This window comes from Neopsephotus bourkii, unplaced genomic scaffold (genome assembly GCF_033783945.1).
Source record: "Neopsephotus bourkii isolate Nb327-2 ecotype Australia unplaced genomic scaffold, CSIRO-AGI_Nbou_v1 NB_1680, whole genome shotgun sequence".
Taxonomy (NCBI): Eukaryota; Metazoa; Chordata; class Aves; order Psittaciformes; family Psittacidae; genus Neopsephotus; species Neopsephotus bourkii.
The window spans coordinates 719,528-744,621 of NW_026902154.1; the positions used below are offsets into that span (position 1 = coordinate 719,528).

General features: G+C 45.7%; 1 protein-coding gene across 4 annotated transcripts; it reads left to right on the top strand.

Moving 5' to 3' along the window:
* Positions 1–3,452: 3,452 nt before the first annotated feature.
* On the top strand, positions 3,453–23,579 carry ZDHHC1 (zinc finger DHHC-type containing 1). 4 transcript variants are annotated; one of them, XM_061375875.1, is made up of 12 exons: positions 3,463–3,645; positions 5,321–5,539; positions 7,553–7,670; positions 8,023–8,167; positions 8,787–8,888; positions 9,720–9,844; positions 10,941–11,099; positions 15,009–15,121; positions 20,764–20,849; positions 21,446–21,530; positions 22,484–22,592; positions 22,956–23,579. In XM_061375875.1, exons 2-12 carry the CDS (start codon positions 5,321–5,323, stop codon positions 23,489–23,491), a joined length of 1,797 nt encoding a protein of 598 aa, XP_061231859.1. In that variant the 5' UTR covers positions 3,463–3,645; the 3' UTR covers positions 23,492–23,579. The 4 variants fall into 4 exon arrangements, with proteins under 4 accessions (XP_061231862.1, XP_061231859.1, XP_061231860.1 ...); XM_061375876.1 differs by having other exon boundaries at positions 3,464–3,645; positions 8,041–8,167; XM_061375878.1 differs by lacking the exon at positions 10,941–11,099 and having other exon boundaries at positions 3,453–3,645.
* Positions 23,580–25,094: the final 1,515 nt, after the last annotated feature.

The following is a 25,094-nucleotide window of genomic DNA, read 5'->3' on the forward strand; positions in this document are numbered from 1 at the left end:
TTCAAGATGACCACCACCCGCTTCGGGGGTGACAGCCTGCACTTTGCATCACTGGTGGCCAGGGCTGGGGTGTCTTTGCTGTGAGGCGCTCCGCCCGCAGGCAGGAGAACTGGTGATCACCAGCCCCGTGGTGGGACCAGCCACACTGGAGGTGGAGCTGGAGATGAGCGAGTTCTCCCACAAGGCCCTCCTGGGCAAACACGTCTTCAAGGTCACAGCTTTTGTGTCCCCACATGAGTTTTGAGCTCATTTGGAGGCGGGTGTGGGGCCAAGCCTGGGTTTCTCCCAGGAAGTGATGAAGTGGGTTCAGCTCAGTGTTCCCAGTTTTTGGCCCATTAGAGACATCCCTCTCCTGTAATGCTTGCTCAAGGCTGGTTCTGCAAAGCCACCACAGTGAAACCTGTCAAAAAGTCTACAAGGAAAGCCCTGTGCCCCCACTCTGGGGGTGCCTGCCTCTGCCAGCACCCCTGGCACACCAGGGGACTTGGCAGAGAGAGCTGGCAGCAAGTGACATGGTCCAGCTCCTTGTATCCTCTAATAAAAGTGTCTTTAGGAAGGGTGTCTTCCTTGCTCTGCTTTCTACATGGGAGCAGCCCCATGCTCCTGGTGCAAGGCTTCTGGGGTGAGTTGGTGTCATAGTCACAAGAAGGGTGCCCTTGCAGATCTCGGGGTGCCAGTATCATGGGGTCATGCAGTGTTCATGTTCCTCCCAGCACCAGTGTTGTTGGGGGCACACTGAAGATCCCCCCAGTGCAGGACTGAGAGATGGGTTGCACATACTGCCCTGCATGTCCTGCACAGCCAAGGATCATCACCAGCCCCTTTGGCAGGTACCAGGAAAGCGCAGTGGGGCACCCTCACTCCAGGCAAGGAGGGGATGGTGACTGGGGGCCACGCTTCCTTCAGGCCATGCTTCCCTGTGGCTAGGAAACTTCCCCCTGCAACTGCTCCAACAGGAGCTGATCCTATGGGCATATGAGCCCTGCAGCTCACTGAGCACTTGAGCTGCTCCCCTGCTCCTGACTCAGTTTAAGAAGGACAGGGACCTGCTGGAGAGAGTCCAGCGCAGGGCAACTAAGATGATTAAGGGAGTGGAGCATCTCCCTTATGAGGAAAGACTGAGGGAGCTGGGTCTCTATAGTTTGGAGAAGAGGAGATTAAGGGGTGACCTTATTAGTGTATATAAATATATAAAGGGGGAGTGTCCCGAGGATGGAGCCAGGCTCTTCTCAGTGGCAAACAATGATAGGACAAGGGGCAATGGGTACAAACTGGAACACAAGAGGTTCCACTTAAACCTGAGAAGAAACTTCTTCTCAGTGAGGGTGACAGAACACTGGGACAGGCTGCCCAGGGAGGTTGTGGAGTCTCCTTCTCTGGAGACATTCAAAACCCGCCTGGACACGTTCCTGTGTAACCTTATCTAGGTGTTCCTGCTCCGGCAGGGGGATTGGACTGGATGAGCTTTTGAGGTCCCTTCCAATCTCTAACATACTGTGATACTGTGATACTGTGTGAGTGGGCAGCAAGGACACAAGAGGTGCAGCCCCCCCCATTCCATGGACACCCCCTGCCATACCAGCACGGCCAGATCAATGCACGGGGAGAGCCTCCAGCAGCTGGAGGTTGAAAAGGTGATGAGGGCCTTTGGGGACAGCAAGTGAAGGACATGCTGCCCTCAGGACACCCTTCCCTCTGCACACAGAGGCCTTCTGAGGTGAGTGTCTGGCTGGCCCCTCGCACGAAGCAGCCGCTGTTCACAGACAGCAGGAGGCTCATAAAGAAGTCCTTATGCACCCGTGGCCACACTGCCACCAGCTCTGCTCGCCAGCACCCAGGATTGGCACCGCTGCTTTGCTGCAGGAGAGGCTTGCAGGGCTGGCCTGTGCCAGCTGAAGACTGAGCCCAGATGCAGAGCAGAGAACTCCAAGGTGTCCCAGCCAAACTGGGCACCCCAAAGGTGGTTTTGCACAGGTTTCCTATACCCATCAAACCTTCAGGTACAAGACAACTTGGCTAATTGCAGTCACTCACATTACCGGTACTCATCACAGTACAACTTTGCAAAGAAGTGGTATTTTTCCAGGAATCCTGCTGCTTTCTTGTTGATCCAGATGTCCCTGGAGTTTTGCTGGGGTTACAGTGATGCCAGATAATGCTGGGAGGGTTTTGAAGCTGTGTCAGAGTGGTTGGGATGCTGGTATTTTATTGGCTGACCTAGGGGACCCTTTATCCTTCATGGCCCACTTCCATGAAGCAAAGTCCTTATTTCCAGGGCCGGGCTGTGCTTTCATCTGTTTTACTTAAGCATGAACGATAACAGATTCTTCAGGAAAATTCCACTACCCTGTCACATTGCACTGTATAATTTTAATATATTAACTATAGACTGGTTGATACAATAGTGAGGAAAGGGAATTTCCCTGACAGCTTCCAGGGATTGGATGGGTGGCTCCAGCTCACAGCCAGCTGCCAGTCCTTCCGCTGCCTGCTCCCAGAGCCTCCCAGACCCGGCCACCTGCAAAGTCACAGAATCCCAGAGTGGTTTGAATTGGAAAGGACCTCAAAGCTCATCCAGTTCCAACCCCTCTGCCACAGGCAGGGACCCCTTCCACTGGAGCAGGTTGCTCCAAGCCCCTGTGTCCAACCTGGCCTTGAGCACTGCCAGGGATGGGGCAGCCACAGCTTCTCTGGGCACCCTGTGCCAGGGCCTCAGCACCCTCACAGGGAAGAGCTTCTGCCTAAGAGCTCATCTCAGTGTCCCCTCTGTCAGGTTCAAGCCATTCCCCCTTGTCCTGTCCCTACAGGCCCTTGTCCCAAGCCCCTCTCCAGGTTTCCTGCAGCCCCTTTAGGCACTGGAGCTGCTCTCAGGTCTCCCCTTCAGGAGCCTTCTCTTCTCCAGGCTGCCCCAGCCCAGGTCTCTCAGCCTGGCTCCAGAGCAGAGCTGCTCCAGCCCTCGCAGCATCTCTGTGGCCTCCTCTGGACTCGCTCCAACAGCTCCACCTGCAAAATCTCGAGTGTTTTAATGAAAACACAGCCAGCATCACCAGCAACACTTCACAGCCGGCTCTGGGGGCAAACACAGGCACCCTCAGCTCCTCCCAAGGGGTCCCTCAGGCCTTCCTAATTCCCAGAAGGACTCACCACCACCCCGCAGGGGTGAAAGGCTGGGATGGAGGCATGGTGCAGGCTTTTTCCAATCCAAATTTACCAAGTGGGAAAACCCTTTCGCATGTAAATCCCCTGACTACCACCCGAAGAACACACCTCTCCACAGAAGCCTGGAGCCTGCAGTGGCCAGGTATAGCATGATGTGGTGGCCAGGTCCTGGGTGTGGGTCTCGCTGCCGCCGCAGGCCCCCGGTATCCGAGCCTGCGGGCGCAGAGAGGAATCCACATGCAGGTTCCTAGTGGTCCAGGGCTCGCTTCTCCCGGCCCCACTCCTTGGAGCAGTCCGGTCGCGCCACAAGGTTTTTGTCCCCTTCGCCCTCCCGTAGCCCATTCGTTTCCACAGCGACAGGCGCAGCGGTTTAAGCCGCGCGAAGGTTCCGGTAGCCGCCGGGCTGGGTTTAGCCGGGGGCCTCACTGCCCGCCTTGGGCATGAGGCGGGTACGGGGCCGCTGTCAAACGGCTCTGCGGGGAGAAGGTGAGGAGACGGCGGTGGCGGTGGCGGAGCAGCGAGAGCGTTTATTGGGACCCTCCTGGAGCGGCTGCACGGCGCACGGCCTGACCGGTTTTCAAGCTCTCTCCTGCTGCCGGAGACTGAACACAGGAAGGCTTGAACCTGGTAACTCCCGGGTGATTTATAGCGAAATAGTTAATTTGTATAGTTACCAACTGTCCCGCACCCGTAAAACCTGAGATTTAACTGGTACGGCCTAAAGAATCCACTGTGCAGGGTGGAAGGGCTTACTCTCACTTGTCTGTATGGAGGGGCGAGGGTCAAAACGGTAGGTGACAAGGTGCATGGGAAGCTGCAAGAGCCAACGTTGCATGCGGGCGGACCAGCGCATGGGTAGCTCGAGTTAGCTCAGGAGGTGACAGTCGTGGTTTGACACTTCCTGATCGCCTAAGCAGCCTTTTTCCCAGGTTTGCATATACCACATGTCCTTGGTCATCGTGCTTGTAGTAAGTGTGGTTAAAGCCCTTCCCAAATCTTTGCTCGTGAAGCCAAGCCATCATAGTTACCAACTGTGTTACCTGTCCTGAGGGTGACTCTGTGTGCTGTTTCTGTGCTCGGTCTTTTCCATAGCTGGGTAGAACGGTGTCACTGCATAGGGCAGCCCACTGGGAACGGGAGATGCTGTATTCTGAAGTCTCCTCACACGTAGGTTTGCTTTTCATCAGTTTTGTGGATAATCAATGCAGCAGCCACAAGAGAAGTCATTGGCAGACAAGAGGAACTTTGCTTCTGAAAGGGGATGGCAGTGTTACATGCAGCTTGTTTTCTTCTGGAGAGTCTCTTGGCAGAGACATGGCTGTGGGATGGTTGCAGCCTTAGGGATGGTTTATGCAGAAGGTTTATGCTCACCTGAGTGTAAACAAAATCGTGTCAAATTGTACCCACGTTCTTGGCATTAAACGTTAAAACCACGTTAAAACCAGCAAAATCTTGCAGCAAAACAGGGATTCCAGGCTGAATGTGGGCCTGGAATGGAGAATGATTAGTAGTTATTTCTCATAATTGATGAACCAGTTGCTGTGTAACAATTTAAAGCAGGCAGATATTGCTAATTTCTTCAATGGCTGAAGTTAGGGATTACTTTGTTTGCTAGCCTGCTTGTTGGTAAGACTGTGCTGATGTGTATAAATTACTTTCTTTCTCTCTTGCATTCAACGGTAACAGCTGTCTTTCTCCTTCCCAGTAGCTGGTGCAGTGCTGTGTCTGGGCCTTAGTCTGAGAGCAATGCCAGTAACACACCCATGTTTTAGTTGCTGCTCAATAGCACTTACCCTGATCAAGGACTTTTCAGTCTCATGCTCTGCCAGGAAAGAAGGGCACGGGAAGTCTGGAAGAAGCAGAGACAGGACATCTCACCCAAACTAGCTAAAGGGGTATTCATTCCGTACCGTAGCACGTCATGCCCACTATGTAAACTGGAAGGGACCAATCACTGCTCCAGTTGGGCTGTGTATCAGTCAGTGGGTGATGAGCAATTGCATTGTGCATCACTTGTGTTTATTGTTTGTTTGTTCTTTTTTCCCCTTTTTACTTTTATATTCATATTCATATTTATATGAAGCATCTCTCCAGGACTGGGGCTCAGTCACAGTGTTTTTGAATCACATATTTTTTTGTCTTCTGTTTTTGATTTCTGTAGATGAATATCTGCAATAAACCTCCTAATAAGACAGCTCCAGAGAATTTGGGTCAAGCTGTTCCTGAGGTGCAGGTCCAACGTGCTCGGAGGAATGGCTGGAGCTGGCCTCTGCACATATTCCAGATTACTGGATGGTTGCTGTGCCTCTTCTTTGCGCTGGTTGGCTTTGGAATCCTGGTTCCTCTCCTGCCCCGCCACTGGCTGCCTGCTGGCTATATCGTATCCTTTGGTCAAGAAGAGGACATGGACTGTAATAAGCTATCAGTTGTTAGGTAGCATAGCAAGCATAGGAGAAAGCAGTTGAGCCAGAGCCTTTTTCTGAATTATAACCATAATCTTGATCTTCTGTTTATAAAAACAGTTACTTTAAGATCCTCTCTGCCCTTATACTTTAGGTAAGTCACTGACATCCCGCTCTTCTTCATCACTCTGTTAAGGTTCCTGTCTTTGGCTCCAAGGCTCTTCTGGTGTCTGCTTCTACCTATGTGTCTCCTTTGCTTTATATTATTCTTCTATGAGTGTAATGCAGGGTTTCAGGGAATTTCTACTAAGAAAGCGCCTCCTGAAACATCCTTGCTACTGTGAGCAGTCATACCTCCCTGTGCTGACAACATGAGTCTGGAAAGACAGCTTTGTATGTTTGTGATTATATAGCATGGTTGCTTGTGATGGCTGGCAGTTGGTCTTGCTGTCTTCTGTAGAAAATGTATGAGTGACAGACAAGGTGGTGTAGTGGGAACCTCAGAGGAGAGGTCTGTCTGTCTTGAGCAGCAGTGGCGTACGTCTCACTGCCCTCTAAATGTGTGCAGTATCAGAAGATGATACTGTGAAGGCATCTTATGTGCTGGGTCTCATATGCTGCCCAGCAAAGCCTCCCTCAGCTCAGCCCAATGTGTTTTCCACCTCCTCTCTTCAACCCACCTCTTAGAGATGTGCGTGCTTGCTGATCCCACAGCTGGGATTGGGAGAGGGACTGGAGAGGGGGTGTGCTGTGAGCAACTCCAGTGCTCCCAGTGCCACCCTGTGCTGCTGCCTCCATGCAGAGGGGGAATGTCCTCAAGGCCAGGCCTTCAGGCTCCTTGTATGGCTCCTTGTGGATTAAAGGCTCCTCATGGATTAGATTGCCTGGGGACTGGTAGATTGGAGCGTGTAGCCTGAGATTTTAATTATTGCTTAAATTTTGAGCAAGTGTTTGCTTTTGACATCTTCCTGGTGAAAATAAAACTAAGTGGTTCAGTGTCACTTAGTGCTTTCTTAGCAGAACCAGATAACCAAAATATGTTACAGACAGAATGGTGGGAAAAGTTCTGAAGAGATGGGATATGTACTTACTTCATTTATACTCTGATTTATGGATGTCCATGGAGCCTTTGATATGTTTGGGATGCTTTTGCTTACCGTCGTTTTAGTTACACCTGTGTGATTCTGGCATTACTATCATTAACTCTCAATGGTCTTATGTCTACTTATCTTACTCAAATTCCTGGTATTATCACAGTTCAAACCTTGTAAATTTGTCTACCAAATATCTTCATAACTCAATCTAAAGTCACTCCAACAGAGCAACGTGTCCCAAAGTTTTAGTATCAGTTAATAAAGCACTAATGTCTCTTTTGTGTCTAAAGCAAATCTCTTCCCACTCTGCTACATCAGTCATCAAAGCTCCGGGCTGCTAGGCCTCTCAAGGACCTTTTTTACCTTGATCCACTGCTCTATTTCTGTAGGCCTTTAGTAAAGCTCAGCTCACCTCTAATTTGAGGCATCCCTGCCCATAGTAGGGGGTGGAAAATAAATGATCTTAAGGTGCTTTCCAATCCAAACCAGTGTGGGATTCTGTGTGCACGTATATGTGTAACCAGAAGGTTAATTTTTGTACACACACTCATTTAATTGCAGTATATTGAGAAGCAAACTCTTGAGCAGGGTGATGGTACTCTGGGCATGCAGGGTGGCTGCTCTGTGTGTATATTCTTACATATTTGTCTATTGTTTCCAAGTATCAGCAGTTATTTTAGGTGTCTGATCCAAAGTGCTGCTCTGACTGGCTGTATTTGGAAATAAGAATCCAAGCAGGTAGTATTTCAAGGAACAGTGACAAATCCTGGGTCCAGTCTATCTGTAAATTGTGTAGGAGCCTACTTAAGGGGGTGATCCCCTTCCTTAGGATTCTGACTAAGGAAAAAAGATCCATACTAGTTCCTTCATGAGACTTTTCTCTTTCTTTCTTGGAAGTTTGGTCTCGTGAAGGGGCCTGTGCATGGCCTTAACTGTCTGTTCCTTTCCATAGAGTCTGTATGGGCTAAAGAAACATGGATCTATGTCAACAGTCTGCATGTGGGGTCAGATTCTGGTAAGTAAAGGTACTTTTTAAAAACTCCTTTACTTTAAAAAGGAGTTTACAGTAAAACTTTAAAAAGGAAGGATGTTTCTGTGAGGCAAAGTAGTATGTAATAAGGAGGGTTGTTCCTACAGATTTAGTTATCTTTTTCCAGTGAATATTTATTACAGTGCAAACATCTCTGTAAGTAAAGCTGAGATTAATGTACTGCAACCAGTTATGTAGTAATTTCTAATTTCAAGCCATATATTTCTCACCTGTGTGGGCTTTGTCTATCAAGGATAAAAATAGGTGCATTAACTCACTCATATAATCCTTAACTGTTACCTTCAGTGTCCAGGAGCATGTTTTATCTACCATTTAGTTGTTCATCTTACTGCAGTCTCCATTGATCCTGCGGATGCAAATGTACGAGCAAAAAACTATCTGGGGCCTCTGGCCACCTTCAATCGTAATCAGCATGCACATGTAATTGAAAACCATCATTGCCATGTCTGTGATGTAAATGTGTAAGTATCTTCTCTTTTCCTTTTTCCTTCTGCTGCTCTGTCTTTCTCGCCATTACACCTCACTGTTAGTCTTTAATGTTAGACTGTAAGATTGAAATTGAGCCCCTGCAGCTCGATAGTGCATGTTAAACTTAATCCTGTGGCAGGTTTTGGTTTGTTGGGAGGGTGCCTGGTGTCAAATGTGTGCCTAGTTCTGTGTTGTATCTAATTGTTCACGTGTTGTGTTGTGAGGGCTATACTGGTCTGTGTTATCTGGGTGTTGGTGTTTGACCTAGTGACATGTAACTTGTGAGTGTGTGTGCTTGTATCTTATATGAGGAGGAAATGCTGAGGAGGCACACATTAAGATCAAGCTTTGTAGAACAGGAAAAGAGTTTCAAATAGGAAATCACTGATCTCCAGCTTAGAAATCACCCTGTGCATTGAAAGGCAAAACTTGCAGTGTTTGGGATTGTGGTCCAGCGATGGATGATATGTTTGGGTGTTAAAGTATTCCTGATGTCATAGGTTTTCTCACTATTACCAGGATCATTACTGCTGCACCCCTTGTATTTATGTCACTGGTAAGTCACGGTCATGAGTTGGTGGTACCACGCTAATGTTACCCCTTCTTTGGCAGGAGTGCCAAGGCAAAGCACTGTGGAACTTGCAACAAGTGTGTGTGTGGCTTTGATCACCACTGCAAATGGCTCAACAACTGTGTGGGAGAGAGGAATTACTGGTAAGACCCTGGCACTGGGACAGGAGCACGATGCTGCATCAATAATGTCACCCTTCCTCTTCCCAAGATTCTTTTGCATGTCAGTCCTGTCTGGACTCAGCCACACAGAACCACTTTTCTTTCAGAAATGAATAAAAGCAGTCATGAGAAAACTAAATGGAAAATGCAAATGTGATTATGACATTCAAATCACCAGGCATAAAACTCCTACACTTAGAATTGTTGTAACTGAGTATCTATGAGCGAAAACAGAGGATGTAATCTTATTTGGTAACAGGAAAAGCTTATGGGGTGTCAGCTGAGTTTCCTTCATGCTTCTGAGAGCCGGATTGGGCATAGAACCATGTTGCCATCTCTGAAACAACGTGCATCCAGTTCCCATTCTTTTCCTAAAAGACACGACAGTTGGCAGGAGTTACAGCAGCGTATAGGCAGCTCTAATCTGTGGCACATTTAAAATAAAGAATAAGGAGGCTATCACTGGTTATTGTTTCCCAGTTTACTTTCCTGCTCTAGAACCACATGGAAAGCAGAGTTATTATGGCTGCGTGCCACATTACGCTGCTTTCAGATTTTGCGCAGGGAGGTCTTTGTCTGTTGTAAATACACATGACTTGTTTGTAACCACGGTTGCTCTAAAGGGTCACAGTTTAGTTTCTCAGGGTAATGAACCAGAAGTAAGACTGCTAACCAGGATCTATCATAAATGCAAGAAAATGTCGGAGCAGTTTGGGATAGCTGTCTATATCTCCCTCTTTATTAGATGCTAGGAGTTTGAAATTGTATGTGTGATGTTATTGAGGCCACTCAGAGTTCTCACTTTCTTGGCAGGCTCTTTTTGAATAGTGTGCTGTCTGCCATTCTGGGCCTTGGACTTCTGCTGCTCATCGCTTGCTACGTCTTTGCAGAATTCTTCATTGACCCCATGGTGCTTCGCTCCGACCATCACTTTTATGGTACTAGCAGTTCTTCAAACTGAATCAGCCATCACCCCTCAGTATGGCATTAGATTCTGTGGGCTCTCCTCCTGAAGAGGAACTCCATTCCTTATTTCTTCAATTTTGTATTTAGAATCATGGAATAGTTTAGGTTGGAAAGGACCTTAATATTATCTAGTTCCAACCCTTGCCACAGGCAGGGACACCTTTCCTTAGACCAGGTTGCTCCAAGCCCCATCCAGCCTGGCCTTGACCATTGCCAGGGATGGGGCAGCCACAGCTTTCTTGGGCACCCTGTTCCAGTGCCTCACTTGGGCACCCTTCTCAGTGGCAAACAATGATAGGACAAGGGGCAATGGGCACAAACTGGAACACAAGAAGTTCCACTTAAACTTGAGAAGAAACTTCTTCTCAGTGAGAGTGACAGAACACTGGAACAGGCTGCCCAGGGAGGTTGTGGAGTCTCCTTCTCTGGAGACATTCAAAACCCACCTGGACACATTCCTGTGTAACCTTATCTAGGTGTTCCTGCTCCGGCAGGGGGATTGGACTAGATGATCTTTTGAGGTCCCTTCCAATCTCTAACATACTGTGATACTGTGATACTACTCTCACAGTAAAGAATTTCTTCCTTATATCTAACCTAAATCTCCCCTGTTTCAGTTTGAACCCATTATCCCTGATGAAGAGTCCCTCTCTGGCATCCTTGTAGGCCCCCTTCAGATACTGGAAGGCTGCTATGAGGTCTCCATGCAGAACAGCCAGGAACTCCAGGCTGAACAGCCCCAGTGTTCTCAGCCTGTCTTCATATGGGAGGTGCTCCTGATCATCCTCATGGCCCTCCTCTGGACTTGCTCCAACAGCTCCATGTCCTTATGTTGAGGACATGAGAACTGTACGCAGTGCTCCAAGTGGGGTCTCACGAGAGCAGAGTACCTTTGTGAAGATCTTTGCTTACAGAGCTAATTGCTCTTCCTAAAGGCCTTGCAGATACAAGATCTCTGAGGCCTCCAGTGCCTAATGGATCTGCAGCTACTTTTGAGTTAACAATAGTTCTAGCTGTAAAGTTCAGTTAGGTGTGTGTAATACCTGGGCAATCTATTTTGTTTTACAGCTCTGAAGAACCAAACGGATCGCTGGTTTGTGTTTCTTCCTGCAGCTCCAGTCGAGACTCAGGCTCCTGCCATTTTGATCACAACTGGGATTTTTATTCTTCTAAGCCTAATGATTGTGGTCCTGCTAGGTCACCTCCTGATCTTTCATATCTATCTCTGTAGGTATTATGTTTCTGTCATCTGCATCCCAATTTAATCTTCACTTAGCTGCTTTTCATTCTGCATTCACTGTGTGTTCACCCATCTCACAGATATACACATTTTGTGCAAGATTGCCACTGACAAGGTAGAAAATGTGGGTTTAACATGATCCTTCTGATTTTCTCCCAGTACCAGGTTGGCTTAGCAGTATTTGTGTAATATGGGGCTTGTGTTGGGCTTCTGAATTCAAGTGTCTGAGCACCTCACCTGGAACTGAAAGCATAGGGGAAAATAATAGAGAGGCCAGGTTGGGTGAATTGGTTAATTCCAGCTCAGTGCTGGTGATGGCAGATTCAGATTGGCTCCGCATATGGGCTTTTGTGAGTTTCTTCACTGTGCTCCCCAGCACTTCTGTTGTGTGAGAGAGCGGGTTTCTCCATTAACCTAGAGAAATGTGGACAGTTGATCTAAATTCATAATAGAAAGTCTGATGTTCATGTTAAGTCCCCTTTATGGAAGTTGTACCATATTGACACAAGAGAGTTGTGGAATTCAGAGGAAGAGTTTTTCAGAAAGGCTCCTCATTAGATCTCCTAGTTGTTGCTCTGTCAAGAAGGGGTATTTATGTTTATCTGCACATGAGCATCAAACCCCTTTTTTCCAGGCATTGTCTAAAATGAAGCCGAAGCTATTTGGCTGCCTGATTTAAGTCAAAATGAGAAAAGATCTTAGGCTTGCAGTAGTCAGTGGTGCCAAAACTAGGGAAGAAGGGATATGGTGGAAGAGAAATGAGGACAGCCATTACAGAGCATCGTTGGCTGGATTTTGGGTTGTCAGTTAACAGCAATGATGATGCCAACACAAACTAGGTCAGCACAAACCAGTGCAGCTCCAGAAGCATGGTGTTTGATGGGTGAGTGTTTGTCAGCTGGCGTTAACAATACCCTCAGTGACTGCATTGGCCATTGTTTTTCTTTTAGAGCCAATTTCAGCTTAACTTAAATTTGGTCATGCTGCAATTTTGCTTTCTTTGTGGAATTGGAAGTTGACTTTGCTGGGTTAATAGCAATGCCTGGAGATTTCAAACATTGATCTAGCACTGTAGAAAAACTAAAAGCATAATGAATCTGGGGCCACTCCAGGAAGTTTTTGAATGGAAAAGAAAGGATTATTCGGTTTCATACCAAGCAGTATTTATCCTGTCTTTGTGTCCAATTTCCACAAGAGGGTGCTCCCTCCTTGGAGTAAAGACATTCCAATGTCAGAAATACGCTTGTGTTACATTGGTTCTACTCAGGGTTTGGGGAATATTTTTGTTGCTCTTGTCTTGACCTTTTTTTTTTTTTTTTTTCCCCAGAATAAATTTTGAATCAAATTAACTTTCATTTCTGGCTCAATTTTAAATCTCTGACTTGCATGGAAACAGAATTTAATTGTTGTTTAGGTTTGTTGACATTTTATGACACTAAAACCTGCTGCCCTATTGAAATAGGTTCCAGCTGTGCAGATGTACAGTGTGCAAGTCCTTACTTAAAAGGGGAGATGTTACCCTACTGAAGTCTATATTGTGTGTAACATATGAGTATGCATTGCATTTACAATAGGAATTCAGGGAGACAGACAGAGTATGTCTGGTTCGTTCCTGTAGTTTCAGTGGTCTCATCTGAATGCTTTAAGATAGACAGCGTTGGAATGAACTGTGTAACCTCTTTAAAGACTTTAAATACAGTTTACCAATTAAAATGTAATTACTGTTCATGAGTATTTCTTCATGAACCTTGAAAAAAAAATTACAGAAAAAACCCAGCACCCCTGTGAGTGGTATTGCCTTTTATCTTCATATAAAAAACTGGCTTAAGTTAGGTATGACTGTGAATATTTTAGAACCTGGTTCTGTTACAGGCACAGTGAAGTTTTCCAAGTTTCCATCCTGATTTTACTTACCCACTGCTGTCACTCAAAAGGAAGGAAGTTATTCTCAAAATAGTAGGTCCATGTATTCAAAATCACCAGTCTTAATTGTGACTCAGTTCTAGAGGCATCAGTGAAGTAAGGCACTTCAGAAGCTTGGGGGGAAGATATTTTTTTATCTTCAGTACTGAGAGACCAATAGTAAGCAGAATACAAATTAAAAAATAACAGGAAATACAGGAAAGAAAAGGATATGGGGTTCTTCACAGGCCATGTTTTAAGCTAAAAGAGAGGAGATTCAGGCTGGACGTGAGGAAGAAATTTTGAACGGCGAGAGTGGTGAGATACTGGTCCAGGTTGCCTAGAGAGGTCGTGGATCCTCTGTCCCTGGAGGCAGTGAAGACCAGGCTGGATGTAGTTTTGGGCAGCCTGGTCCAGTGGAAAATGTCCCTGCTTATTGCAGGGGATTGCACTACATGAGTTTTGAAGATCCTTCCCAACCCAAACTCTTTTAAGATTCTATGATTATTGCAAAGGATATGCTGCAGTGTTATCTGGCCAGACAAATATGGTATTTTTAACTAATTAGCTTGATTAAAATATTATAAAAGTTACACTGTTAAATATTCAGAAACCAGTGAACCCTGAATTAAAAGTGGTTTACAGCCCCTTGCTTATGAAGCAGTATTCTTAAACTTACCATGTCTTGGCAGTGTGCACTTGCAGTCCAGAGCCCCCTGTGTGCTGGGCTGCATCCTCAGATGAGGAGGTGATTCTGCCCCTTTACTGTGCTCTGGGGGGACCCCCCTCTGCAGTCCTGTGTCCTGCTCTGGGGCAACACCACAAGAGGGATATGGAGCTGTTGGAGGGAGTTCAGAGGAGGCCACGGAGATGCTGCGAGGGCTGGAGCAGCTCTGCTCTGGAGCCAGGCTGAGAGAGCTGGGCTGGGGCAGCCTGGAGAGGAGAAGGCTCCTGAAGGGGAGACCTTAGAGCAGCTCCAGTGCCTAAAGGGGCTGCAAAAAACCTGGAGAGGGGGGAATGGCTTTAACCTGACAGAGGGGAGATTGAGATGAGTTCTGATGCAGAAGTTCTTCCCTGTGAGGGTGGTGAGGCGCTGGCACAGGTTGTCCAGAGAAGCTGTGGCTGCGCCATCCCTTGCAGCGTTTTCTCATTTCCCTATGAACTAGTCCTGTTCAGGGCATGGTTTTGACAGGTCAGATATTACTGATACAACTGTCTTTGTGCAGAGGAAGGATTTTGGCCTGGCTGTTCCACATCGTAGGCATCTGCTCTAACTGCTATGCTTCTGTAAAAAGGAAGAATGGCTTCTAGGCTGTGCACTAAAAATCTTCAGCATCCATTTCTGTGTTTTGTGCTCTAAAAATACGTACCATAACAGGGCCATTGCACGAGGAATGTCTGAGTTTTGGATCCTTGTAACATTTTGAGTCTTGTGAGGAAATCAAGCTGCTCAGAAATGTCATATGCTTTTGGTCATTCATGGAAGCAGGTTGGGAGGGTGGATCTTAAGAACTCATAAACTCCGGCACATATAAACTCTTGATACATCTTTTTGGCATGTGGCAACCTGTGCATTTGATGCTCACTGGTTTGGACATCAAGAGTCTCAATCTCCTCTACAGGACATGCTAACCTGCTGAATTTCTTCATTTAGCATCACGTACCTTCTAACTGCTCACTGAGCTTTCTGTACAATACAGATCTTACCCTTACTGGGTTATGGGTAACAGATTTCCTCTGAAACGAGCTGAACAAATTGCTACAGTATAGGAAGCTCTGCCATGTATATGAGACTTCAGAAGAATAGTAGGACTGTGAGAAAGTGTTTTGATGATGACAGTAAAAGATGTGTAGTGCAAAGGTACTTCTGGGTTATAGTATCAGTCATTTCTTGTTTATAGTTACTATTTGATTGTATATTTTTTCAGACTGTTGGTGTAAGTGTCATCAGGGAGTGGCCTTTCCTGTGCTGACAGCTCTTTCTTTCCTCCCAGTGCGGAACAAACTGACTACGTATGAGTACATCGTGCAGCACCGTTTCCGGCAAGATGTGGAAGAGGTAGAAAATCAACAGGAGTCTGGTTCCTACCAGATAAGATCCAGTCAGGTACTTGTTGTAGTTTCAGTCATTTCTTAAAACCAGCCTCGCTTGTCCACAGTGTAAAGTTTGCTTCACATTTGTGAGCTCCAAACTTTAGTGGCAATTGCTAGAGATGAGACTTCAGAGGTCCTTTGGTGGAGCTGGGTAATATATGAGAAAGTGTAAGGCCTGTAACTCGGTGAATGCTTTAGGCATAAGCAAGTACTGCTTTCAAAGGAATCAATCCCACCCACTTTCTTCCTCCATGACTTGTTTTGGGCCCTGTACTATCTGTTCTCTTCTGCCAGCACAGCTGTTCGATGCAGTCATGCAATGAACAGGGTGGGGGAACTCATCTGGGTAAGAATAAACTTTATATAAAAGATAGTTGAGCTTGTGTTTAGCTGGCCCAGCTCCCTCCCACTCTGTTCACCAAGAAGTCACAGAAATGCCTGTGTCAGCACAAACGAGGTTGACTGAAGAGTGGGAAGAGTCCTGGCCCTGCTGGCCTTTGTGGGCAGAATCACAGGTCATCACTGAAAAGTGAGACAGGCTCCAAGCCTGGAGAAAGAGAAGCTAATCATCAAGCAGATAATAATACCAATGGCTTAACCACATTGAAAAGGAAAAGGAGATCAGTCACAGTCAGAAATGAGCCAGGTAGCTGCTCTTCTTTGATTTGAGCCTGCATAGTGATAAGGGTCCTTGTGACTACCCTGCTGTTGATCTGTAGCCCTGTTAAGAACTCTAAAAGCTCTTTAATATTCTTGCACTGTGCAGAGGCATATACCACTAGGAACTGTGAGGTTAAGTGTAATTTGTTTTGCTGCAAGGCAGCTTTATCTCTGGAGTTACTCAAAATGTGACAGGACAGATTCTATATTGTCTTTAACATAGGGCTGGACTAGAAACTTCCAGAAATTCCTCCTAGTCTAAATTATTCTGCAATTCTCCAAAACTTTTAGTTTTATGCAAGTAAGCTACCAGTTTTATACAACCAGTTTTATATTTAATAAGAAATTTATTAAATCCAAGCTTCACCCAAGTATTCCGTGTAGAGATACTGGGATCTCTCTGAATTCATTCATAGGTTTTCCCTATCAAAGCAAAGTGGAAAGTGATCTAATTCCCTTTCATGTAACATGGAGAACCCAGATTTTCATATATATCCTTTTTACTGTCTTGGAGAAAGTGAACTTTCAGTTTAAACATAACAACAAAATGTTATGTTTCCATAACAACAAAAATATTTGGCATTTTATCTCACAGATTTTTGCTTACTATGAAAATTAAAACAGTAGTAAAGCATTAACTCTAATGATTTCCAAGTTACTGTATTTTGATTGATACAGAAATTATATTTGAAAAGCAGCAGACTCTGTGTGCACCTCTGGGATGTAGTCATTCAGTGGTGTTGTCCTGTCTGTGCTGATGCTTATCCAGGTATGTTTGAATATGGTTAACTTGAAGCAGCAAGCCTGGTAGAAGCAGGGTAAAAAGTTGTTCTGTATTTCAGGACTGCAGTTAGTACGTAGGGGAACAAGAAAGACTGGATGATGCCCAGTAACATTGTGAAGAAAAATGTTAATCCACCAGATTTTCCCTGTTTCTTACATAGCAACCCGAGATAAACACAACCAAATAGATTGGAGTAGGAGTACACCAAGTGACTTGCCTTTTGTAAGCTGTGTTGACTACTGCTTGAACACAGACAAGCTTTGTAATTCATCCGAGATGTTGCAAGCATAAAATAGAAATTATCCTCTTCCCACTTTTGTCTTGGCTGTTCATTCATTTTAGGGAGTAAGAAGAAATATGCATGTCCCCTTTAATCCTTGGGTTTGAGCTTTATTCAAGCTTGGGTATTGCTTTTGGCTTCAGTTTTACGTTTCTCTTTAAGTCTTCAGCTGTGTTCAGATTAAAGTATTCTTGTGCAAGTTAAAGGATTCTTATTTGCTTGTAGAATCCTTCTCAGAACATTCACAAGGTAAAAGCCCTAGATTTGCACACTTAAGTGATTCAGGTGTCACAAAAAACGCAAAAGAGTCAGACATACACAGCCTTTGCCTCTACTACTGTACCCAAAGCAGCAAGCACAGTAACATGTTTTTCTGTAGGCAGTTGCATAGCAGTCTAAAGAAATAGAAACTAAACCAAAACAATGCTTTAATGCATAGCTGCATTCATGCCAGCAGCTGGCTTTCACAGTGATTTCTTTTCACATTCCTAAAACTCGAATGGGATTTCTTTTCACATTCCTAAAGCTTTGAACTTGCTGTGGGCACTGCTTCAGGTTCGTGAGGTTTCATTTTAAATAATACACATTGATTTTACTCAGCTTCCCCCACATTGTCAATATGGTTTCTGTCTTTCAGTGTGTGGTTAAGATGAACCCTGTCTTCACCCTCAGCCTCAACACTTACAACAGACTTTCTCTGTTTTTCTTTATCTGGGTCAAGAACCATTTTTTCCTGATCAGTTCTGCTTCCCCTCCAGCCAGATAACACTTGCTACCTGTAAAGTGCTTGGTAAGAGGAACTGCATCAGGCAAGGGGACTGAATTCATCCTGAAGCTGTAAGCATGAAACTTGGGGTAGACACAGCTGTGATTTGGCCTCTAGAGGAGGTCTGAGTGTGACCAGCATTTGCAAGGTGTCCATGAACTTGGGTATCTGTCAGCTGAGCAGTCTGCTTTCAGCAAGGCTAAGAGCCGAATCCTAACAACCCAACTGCAAGTGTGGTTTCATCTTCCTGTTGCAGCTGAAGGATGCTGGCTGTCCTGTTAAGGGCTGCGGGAGCAGAGGGAGGCTGGAACTCTGTGCTGCAGCTGTAGGTTTTGTCTCCCTAAAGGAACATTGTATTTTCTACTGATCAAGTTTCCTTCCATTTGCTTCTCCTAGTCAGCTCTAATGGTTTAGTGTCTTTCATGTGGCTGCTTTGGTTATACATAATTTATGGAAGGCTGAAATGAACAAAATGGATTTAAAAAGCTCTTTTATTCCCTGCTTGGAAAAAAAGTTGTTCATGTTATTCTTAAGATGTATAATTTATTAATCTCCTTTGAAATGCCAGTCCTGCAGGCCTGTTTGTATGCTGTGGACATCGAGTGATAGAATCATAAAATCCCAGACTGGTCTGGGAGGGAAGGGACCTTAAAGCTCACCCAGTTCCAACCTGTTGCCACAGGCAGGGACACCTTCCTCTAGACCAGGTTGCTTCAAGCTTTGCCCAACCTGGCCTTGAACACAGCCAGGGATGGTGCAGCCACAGCTTCTCTGGGCACCCTGTGCCAGGGCCTCAGCACCCTCACAGGGAAGAACTTCTTCCCAAGATTTCATCTCAGTGTCCCCTTTGTCAGGTTAAAGCCATTCCCCCTTGTCCTGTCCCTACAGGTCCTTGTCCAGTTATTAACCTGGAAGTTGCATAAACCCTACCTTTAATAGACCCAAGTAGCATAATTCTCAAATCAGAAAGTTCTATTGTTTGGCACTGCTAAACCAAATCCCTTAAATTTTTATGTTACCACAGCTGCAAATTCTTCTCCACATCTTTTGCTTTCTTTACAAGACCAAATAAAGTCAGAGCATGATGCAAAATGCAACAACTCTGAAGTCTTTCCATTTTGGCAACTCTCTTATCTAACAATTACAAGAGTACTGAGACTCCAGACATCGATGCCAAGATGTTAAAAAGCAACTAGTCATTTTGGAAATCTCTCTTCTGGCATGTAGAGCAGTCTGGCCAGAGCTCACCAAACCCATGTGCTGCTTGGCACTGGCTGGTTGTGGATGCTAAGAAGGAGTGTGGGGGCTGTAGTCCCCAGCACCTTCTCCCAGTGCTTGACGATAATATTGTTAGGGGCTTCTGGAACACAGAGCTCTGAACAGCTTTGTATCTTCTGGTTTGTCACACAAGCTTTTCTTGTTTCTTCTCGAATCCATGTAACACTCAGCACCCGCAGCATTCTATGCCAGTGAGGGTGAGAGCTTATTTCCATGCTGTGTCAAAAACAATCTTTCTTCTGTTTCTTCTGAAACGGCTGCCTGATTTTTCCCACTTGACTTCTTGTCTGACACCAAATGTGCAGCTCCATGAATTCTTTTCTAGTTCAGAGATCATTGCTTTCTATATAAAATTTGCACTTTATCTCTTTATACCTAGTAGTGTTGTTCCTTGTGTACCATTGTATAACCCCGTAATTCAATACTGCAAGAATCTTCTGCAGCTCTTTGTGGTTGGTTTTCGCTTTTATTGCCTTACAGAAGGGAGTGTCATCACCAGACTCCATCTCCTGTCGATTGTTTATGGATCTTTTGAAGTGCAGAGGCCGCGGGTCTCTCAGGAGCCCATCTGTGGGACATCCAGCTTTGACTTCATTTTCTCAAGTTTGCTGATCAGGCTGTCCAGACAAATAGGTCCTCCTAAGCTTGTTTAAACTTTTTTGGAAGCTAATGCCTATCACATTTCAAATTCCTCTGTCTTTACCACCTAAAATTTGTCTTTAAATGTATGTGTGTATTTATAGTCACTGCACACTACAGTGTTCAAGAGGATTAAGGAAGATTAGCAATGTCTAATTATTCAAGTTTAATTGCTAATTATTCGAGTTTAAGAGCATCTGAAAAGCAGTGTTGAGGTTCTTCTGAGCGTGGTTCATCCTTTTTGACACCAGGGCTTCATACCCTGCATCACTTAGTGCTCTGATCATTTTAACTGTGTCCTTTTGAGGCAGAGCTGAGAGCCCTATTCTGTAATGGAAACTACTTGCGTTTATGAGGCTTATTCATAGCATAAGCTATGCTGCTATGACTGGCTTGGGAGGGAAGGGACCTCAAAGCTCACCCACTTCCAACCCCCTGCCACAGGCAGGGACCCCTTCCACTAGAGCAGGTTGCTCCAAGCCCTGTCCAACCTTGCCTTGAACACTGCCAGGGATGGGGCAGCCACAGCTTCTCTGGGCACCCTGTGCCAGGGCCTCAGCACCCTCACAGGGAAGAGCTTCTGCCTAAGAGCTCACCTCAGTGTCCCCTCTGTCAGGTTAAAGCCATTCCCCTTGGCCTGTCCCTGCAGGCCCTTGTGAAGTTCCTCTCCTTCACTGAATCTTCTGATACATTTATGAAAGTATACAATTTTAAAGTTCACAATGTTGTTACTTTGAATTCAGGCAAATGAGCAGTGTATCACACTTTTTAAAATCCAGCAGTTATTAGCCATACAAGATTCACACAAAACCCAGAAAATACTTTTGTGTTTTTTTTTTCCTGTGTGTTGCATGCTTTCATTTTCCTCACCTCCATTTTGAATTGAAGTTTTTTGCATTCACTGCTTAGCTTCTATGACTGAACTGTGTAACTTAAAGCCTCTTAAGTGATTTTTTGAATCTGGTCCCAGGAAATGATTAAGCTGGTCTCCATAAGTGTGATTTAGTTTTGAGCCACATGAAATACTGGCTGGACTAAATGAATGAATCAGGGACCTCTAATTGTCTCACTGTTGGTTCTCCATCTTCTTTAGCAGCAGATTCCTGCTGTGCTAGCTGTAAGAACAGAACATGTCTGGCATGCAGCTGAGGAAAGAGGAAGACGTCTCTGTAGTGAAAATCCCTCTTCTCCACTTGGTGTCCATATTGTTCTGAAAATGTTACTTCTGTTTTTTTGTCTTTCTTTTAGGAAACAGACATTTTTTCAGGTAACCCTGGTTATACAGACCCTGGTATTCAAGTAGGGAAATTCTCAACAGTAACTTCAGGAATAGGGTAAGTAAAGTTATAGATAAGAATTTTCCAGCAATATGGATGGTGAATGGGAATTTGTTATCAAAGTTATTGATGGACCCGAAGTACTTAGGAGGCTAGACGACACCAGTGTTTTAATGAAGGCATAATGAAATATTTGAGGCTCAGGAGGGTACATACCTGCAGGAGTACTTGCCTGCCCTCCCTTGGGATAATATCCTTCCTATAACACTTTTTTTAAGCTGTTTTATATTGAAATTTCTTTAAAGCTGTCTGATTTGTCTTATAATTCCTATATTGACCTCATTATAGTTATGCGATTTCAGGTTGTCAAAAGATGAATCACAATAGCAAAGCCTATAACATAAGCAAGCACTCCTGAGAAAACAGCATCCTTGCCTCTTAATTAATCCTTGCCTATTAACTCATGTTTCTGGGGAAAGGAGAGGAAACCCTTCTTATTTTGCACAGTTGTGCAAGGAAAGTTACCCTGCAGTTTTGCTGGGAATGCTGTGCAAGACAGGGGGTGCTTTGGTCAGGCTGATGTGTAAGTGCAAGCAAAGTGGGCATCAGTCATGTCTAAAGGAATCCTCTTGTATATCTGCTGTGTGTTTTAGCTTTTCAAAGCTCTATGCCTACGGACATGAAGCTGACCCTGAGCAGAGCTCCTTGCCTGACCTCCACTTTGCAGTCCCTTCTCAGGTAAGCAGGAGACTTGCTGTGTGCCATAAGCTCTGCTGCCGACACTTCACCAGCGTGCATGGTTGCACCCTCCCTCTGGTGCAAAGTGGGGCTACCTCATTTGTACACATGCTGTTCCTGTCCTCGGCATGTACCTGTGCCCTGCATCACTGCATCCAAGTGGTGCTCTCCAGTCTCAGCTCACACATGTGATCAGATGTATTCTGCAGTACTGTCATAATCTCACAGATCAGCTGTAAAAGTAATACAATGTCCTGCTGCTCCAGTGCAGTGACTTTGACGTAACAAGCTGTGCACATTTCTGCAGAGCAAAATCCATTGGTTTATATGTTCAAATATGGGTGTTAAAGCACCTGACCAGGGAAGGATGGGGTGTGTGTAGATATGAATTGTATGAATCAGCTGTCCAAAGTCAAGTATTCTGTGCCCTTGATATTCATGTATCTACATGCAGATGCTCTCTCCCCTTGCTCAGGTGGCAGGTGGTGATGCTCTCTCCCTTTCCTCCAAGCTTATTAATCAAAGTCTTGTCATCTAGATGATAAAAAGAATTCTGTTTTCAACTATAGTTGTATTCTGGATAAGAGCTGTCTCTCTCAGGATGTCCTGTCTTAGGTGACTGTTGGTCCCCTCTTCTACTTTATCTCTACAGATGCATTTGTCCAAAAATGTCTTGTGTGTCCTCCAGCTATATGAGACAACAGCTTAAAAGTACCTGCACACAGAGAATCACTGTATACAGATAATATTTGTGTGTGTTCATTAAATACCTGTTCTCCATCATTGCTTTATAGTAACTCCATCTTAAACTATAAAATACTCTTGGTATTTGGTCATAACTAATGCTCATTATTAAAAATAGGAATTAAAACGAGGCAGCAATTATAAAACCTGTCTCATTACTTTGGGCTGACAAAGTGACTTTCATTCTCTTGGGCTACTTGCTTTCACAGCAACAGAAAGAAAGAGGAAAGTGGACACGTGAAGCTTCTTCCTCAGCAGTGGTCAGCATATCTAAAACACATGCTAGTCCTTGGCCCTCTTTCTCAGATCCCCGGTCAGGTGAGATGCACCAGTCATCTTCTGTGCTTCTGGACTGGATTTCTTGTTGCTGGCACAGAGAAATGAAGTGTGTCATGAAAACCCAACACTGGCAGGAGGTTAACTTGCCTAAGAAGGGAAAATGAGTGCTTCTGAGTGCTTGGAGATACTCTAAAATGATCAGACTTGGGTACACTACTGAGTGAGTGTAAATTTTGTACATTTTCATATCTAATTTTTCATCAGTGTATGTATGATTGTCTTTGATGTTAGTGGATCAGTTGTGTCAGAGTTCTTGGCCTTGTTGATGTCTTTGTGGGGCTGAGGGATCTTTCTCTCTTTCTCTCTCCTTAAGCTTTTTTCTCTCTTTCTTACCGTCTGCAGAGTTCTCAACCATACCTGCTGCCACCACATCTCCCCATGGCCTTCACCTCCTAGTGTCGTCTTTTCCTCTGCAAGCTGCTGTGCCCCCCAGCAGCAGTAGCCTCATCCAGGCAGCAGGACCCCCAGCTGACTATCACTTGGAGTCTGCCCAGTTCGTGGATGAGATTCCTGTGGTTCAGACTCACCTTGGGAGCCTGGCCCTTCATAGGCCTCCTAGAAATAACTCGAGCAACTCTCAACAGCATCCCTTGTCCACAGACTATCCCAGGGGTGACAGGAAGAAGAAGCTGTCTTCTGCTCATAAGGTAAAAAGGAAAAGCTGCCAGCAAGACAGACACATGGAACAACACCTGGAACTTCTTGCTAAAGTTCCTGCTGTGTTTGTAAGTAAGAGCAGTGGAGAACTTCATGTCTCTCAGCCCCAGCTCAGTGGGAGGACCACAGTCACACCACAGAAAATGCACCAACCAGCAACACATGTGGGCAGACATGATCCAAGCTTTAAGGACATAAGGACAAACACCACAGTGGCCTGATGACCAGCTTTCTAAAGCCATAACTACTGGGGATAAGACAAGAGGTTCACTTTCTATTTGTATGTTGCTGATAAAGATCTCGATTCCAGTGTCATCTTCATTGGAGGCAGCGGCGTTGCTTTACCTGATGCTGTCCATCTGCCAGCGGAACTAGCTGAGAGGCAGTAGAAAGCCTGCTGCGTCATTGTTGCTGGCTGCTGCCTCTTCCTAAGCCAGGAGTGCTGTAAGACCAGTTCCAATCCCCTTGTCAAGGCAGAACAGTCCCACCTTGATAGAGATGTGCCCATGGCTGCCACTGGTTAAGGATGGGAGCTTTAGTACTCTGCAGAGGGCTAAGGGACTCATCCGTGCATTGTGTGCTTGCCATCAGGCTGCAGTGAGACATTTCTCATGCTGGACCAAAGGGAAGAGGCAACAATTTGGCAAACCTGAGGCAGGCAGGTTGTTAGAGAGAACTCAATTGCTTCCCAGAGGAAATAGCTGTATCTTCTGCCCCTCTGCACACTCATAGTGCAGTAACTACCTGGGAGAGTATGTATGGAAGAATGAGGCTGCATCTCTGCTGTTCCCTGCACCCTGAAAACTAAATTTCCCATCTGCCTACATGCTGTCAATCTTTAGACCATGTGCAGGGGCTTCAGCAGGTGGTCAGGGGGCAAGTTCAGGAGTGTCCTGTCAATATACCACTTTCCACTGTGCACCCTTAAGCCAAGTCCCCCAGCAGCATAGACTGTATCAGATCAAGTTTGACCTATTCCACCTTCCCAGCAGCTTGGGCTGCCCCCAGTACAGCTTCTCATCAGAAGCTCTGGGATACAAGAGATCCTGAAACCTTTCAATTTCTTGGGCTGCCAGATCTGATTTGAGTTTAGTTAGCTGTATTTCTTTAACTGAATTCTTTTGACTGGGTGGTTTTGCCTAGTAGCATATCATAGATTGAGGAACTGTCTGAAGCTTTAGGCTGCCACAACTGGTGCTTAGCTGTGTAAGACATGAGTACAAATTGGAAGATAAAGGAGTTACATCGATACCAAGGGGCAGCAACCAGAGAAATAAGAAGGAATTCACAGCTTGTGTGTGTGTCTGGTTGCAGGATTTGATCCTATTCAGGACTCAGACAGGCACCACTGGTCAGCTCAGACAAAAGCTTGACGGGTGAGTAATAGCTCTGTCAAAACAGTTGCTCACTGGTGTGAATGCAGGAGACAGCTCCCAGGGCCTGGGCTGCAGCCCCGCTGGGATGCCCTGCACCGGGGTCAGAAGCCTTGTTTTGCCCCAGCCCCACCGCCAAGCCAGGGTTGGGATGGGAAGACAAGTGGGAGCTGGGATCCCAAGCAGCACCACTCTGGGGTGCTGGGAGAGTGGATGCCAGGGGGCTGAGAGCAGCTCAGGGACCCTGCTGCCAGCCTTCCTCCTGCTCCATGAATTAAACACGTTGGGAGGTAACACACACTGCTGCGGCAAATCCATCCCTTCTCCTGGACATTTTCCCACACTCAGCAAACGCTTGGATTAGCCTCTTCCTGCAGCCCTGCGTGCAGGCACCCCTGGAGCTGCGGCTGGCTGTGGGGTGAGCCCGGCACCACCGGCATACCAGCAAGTG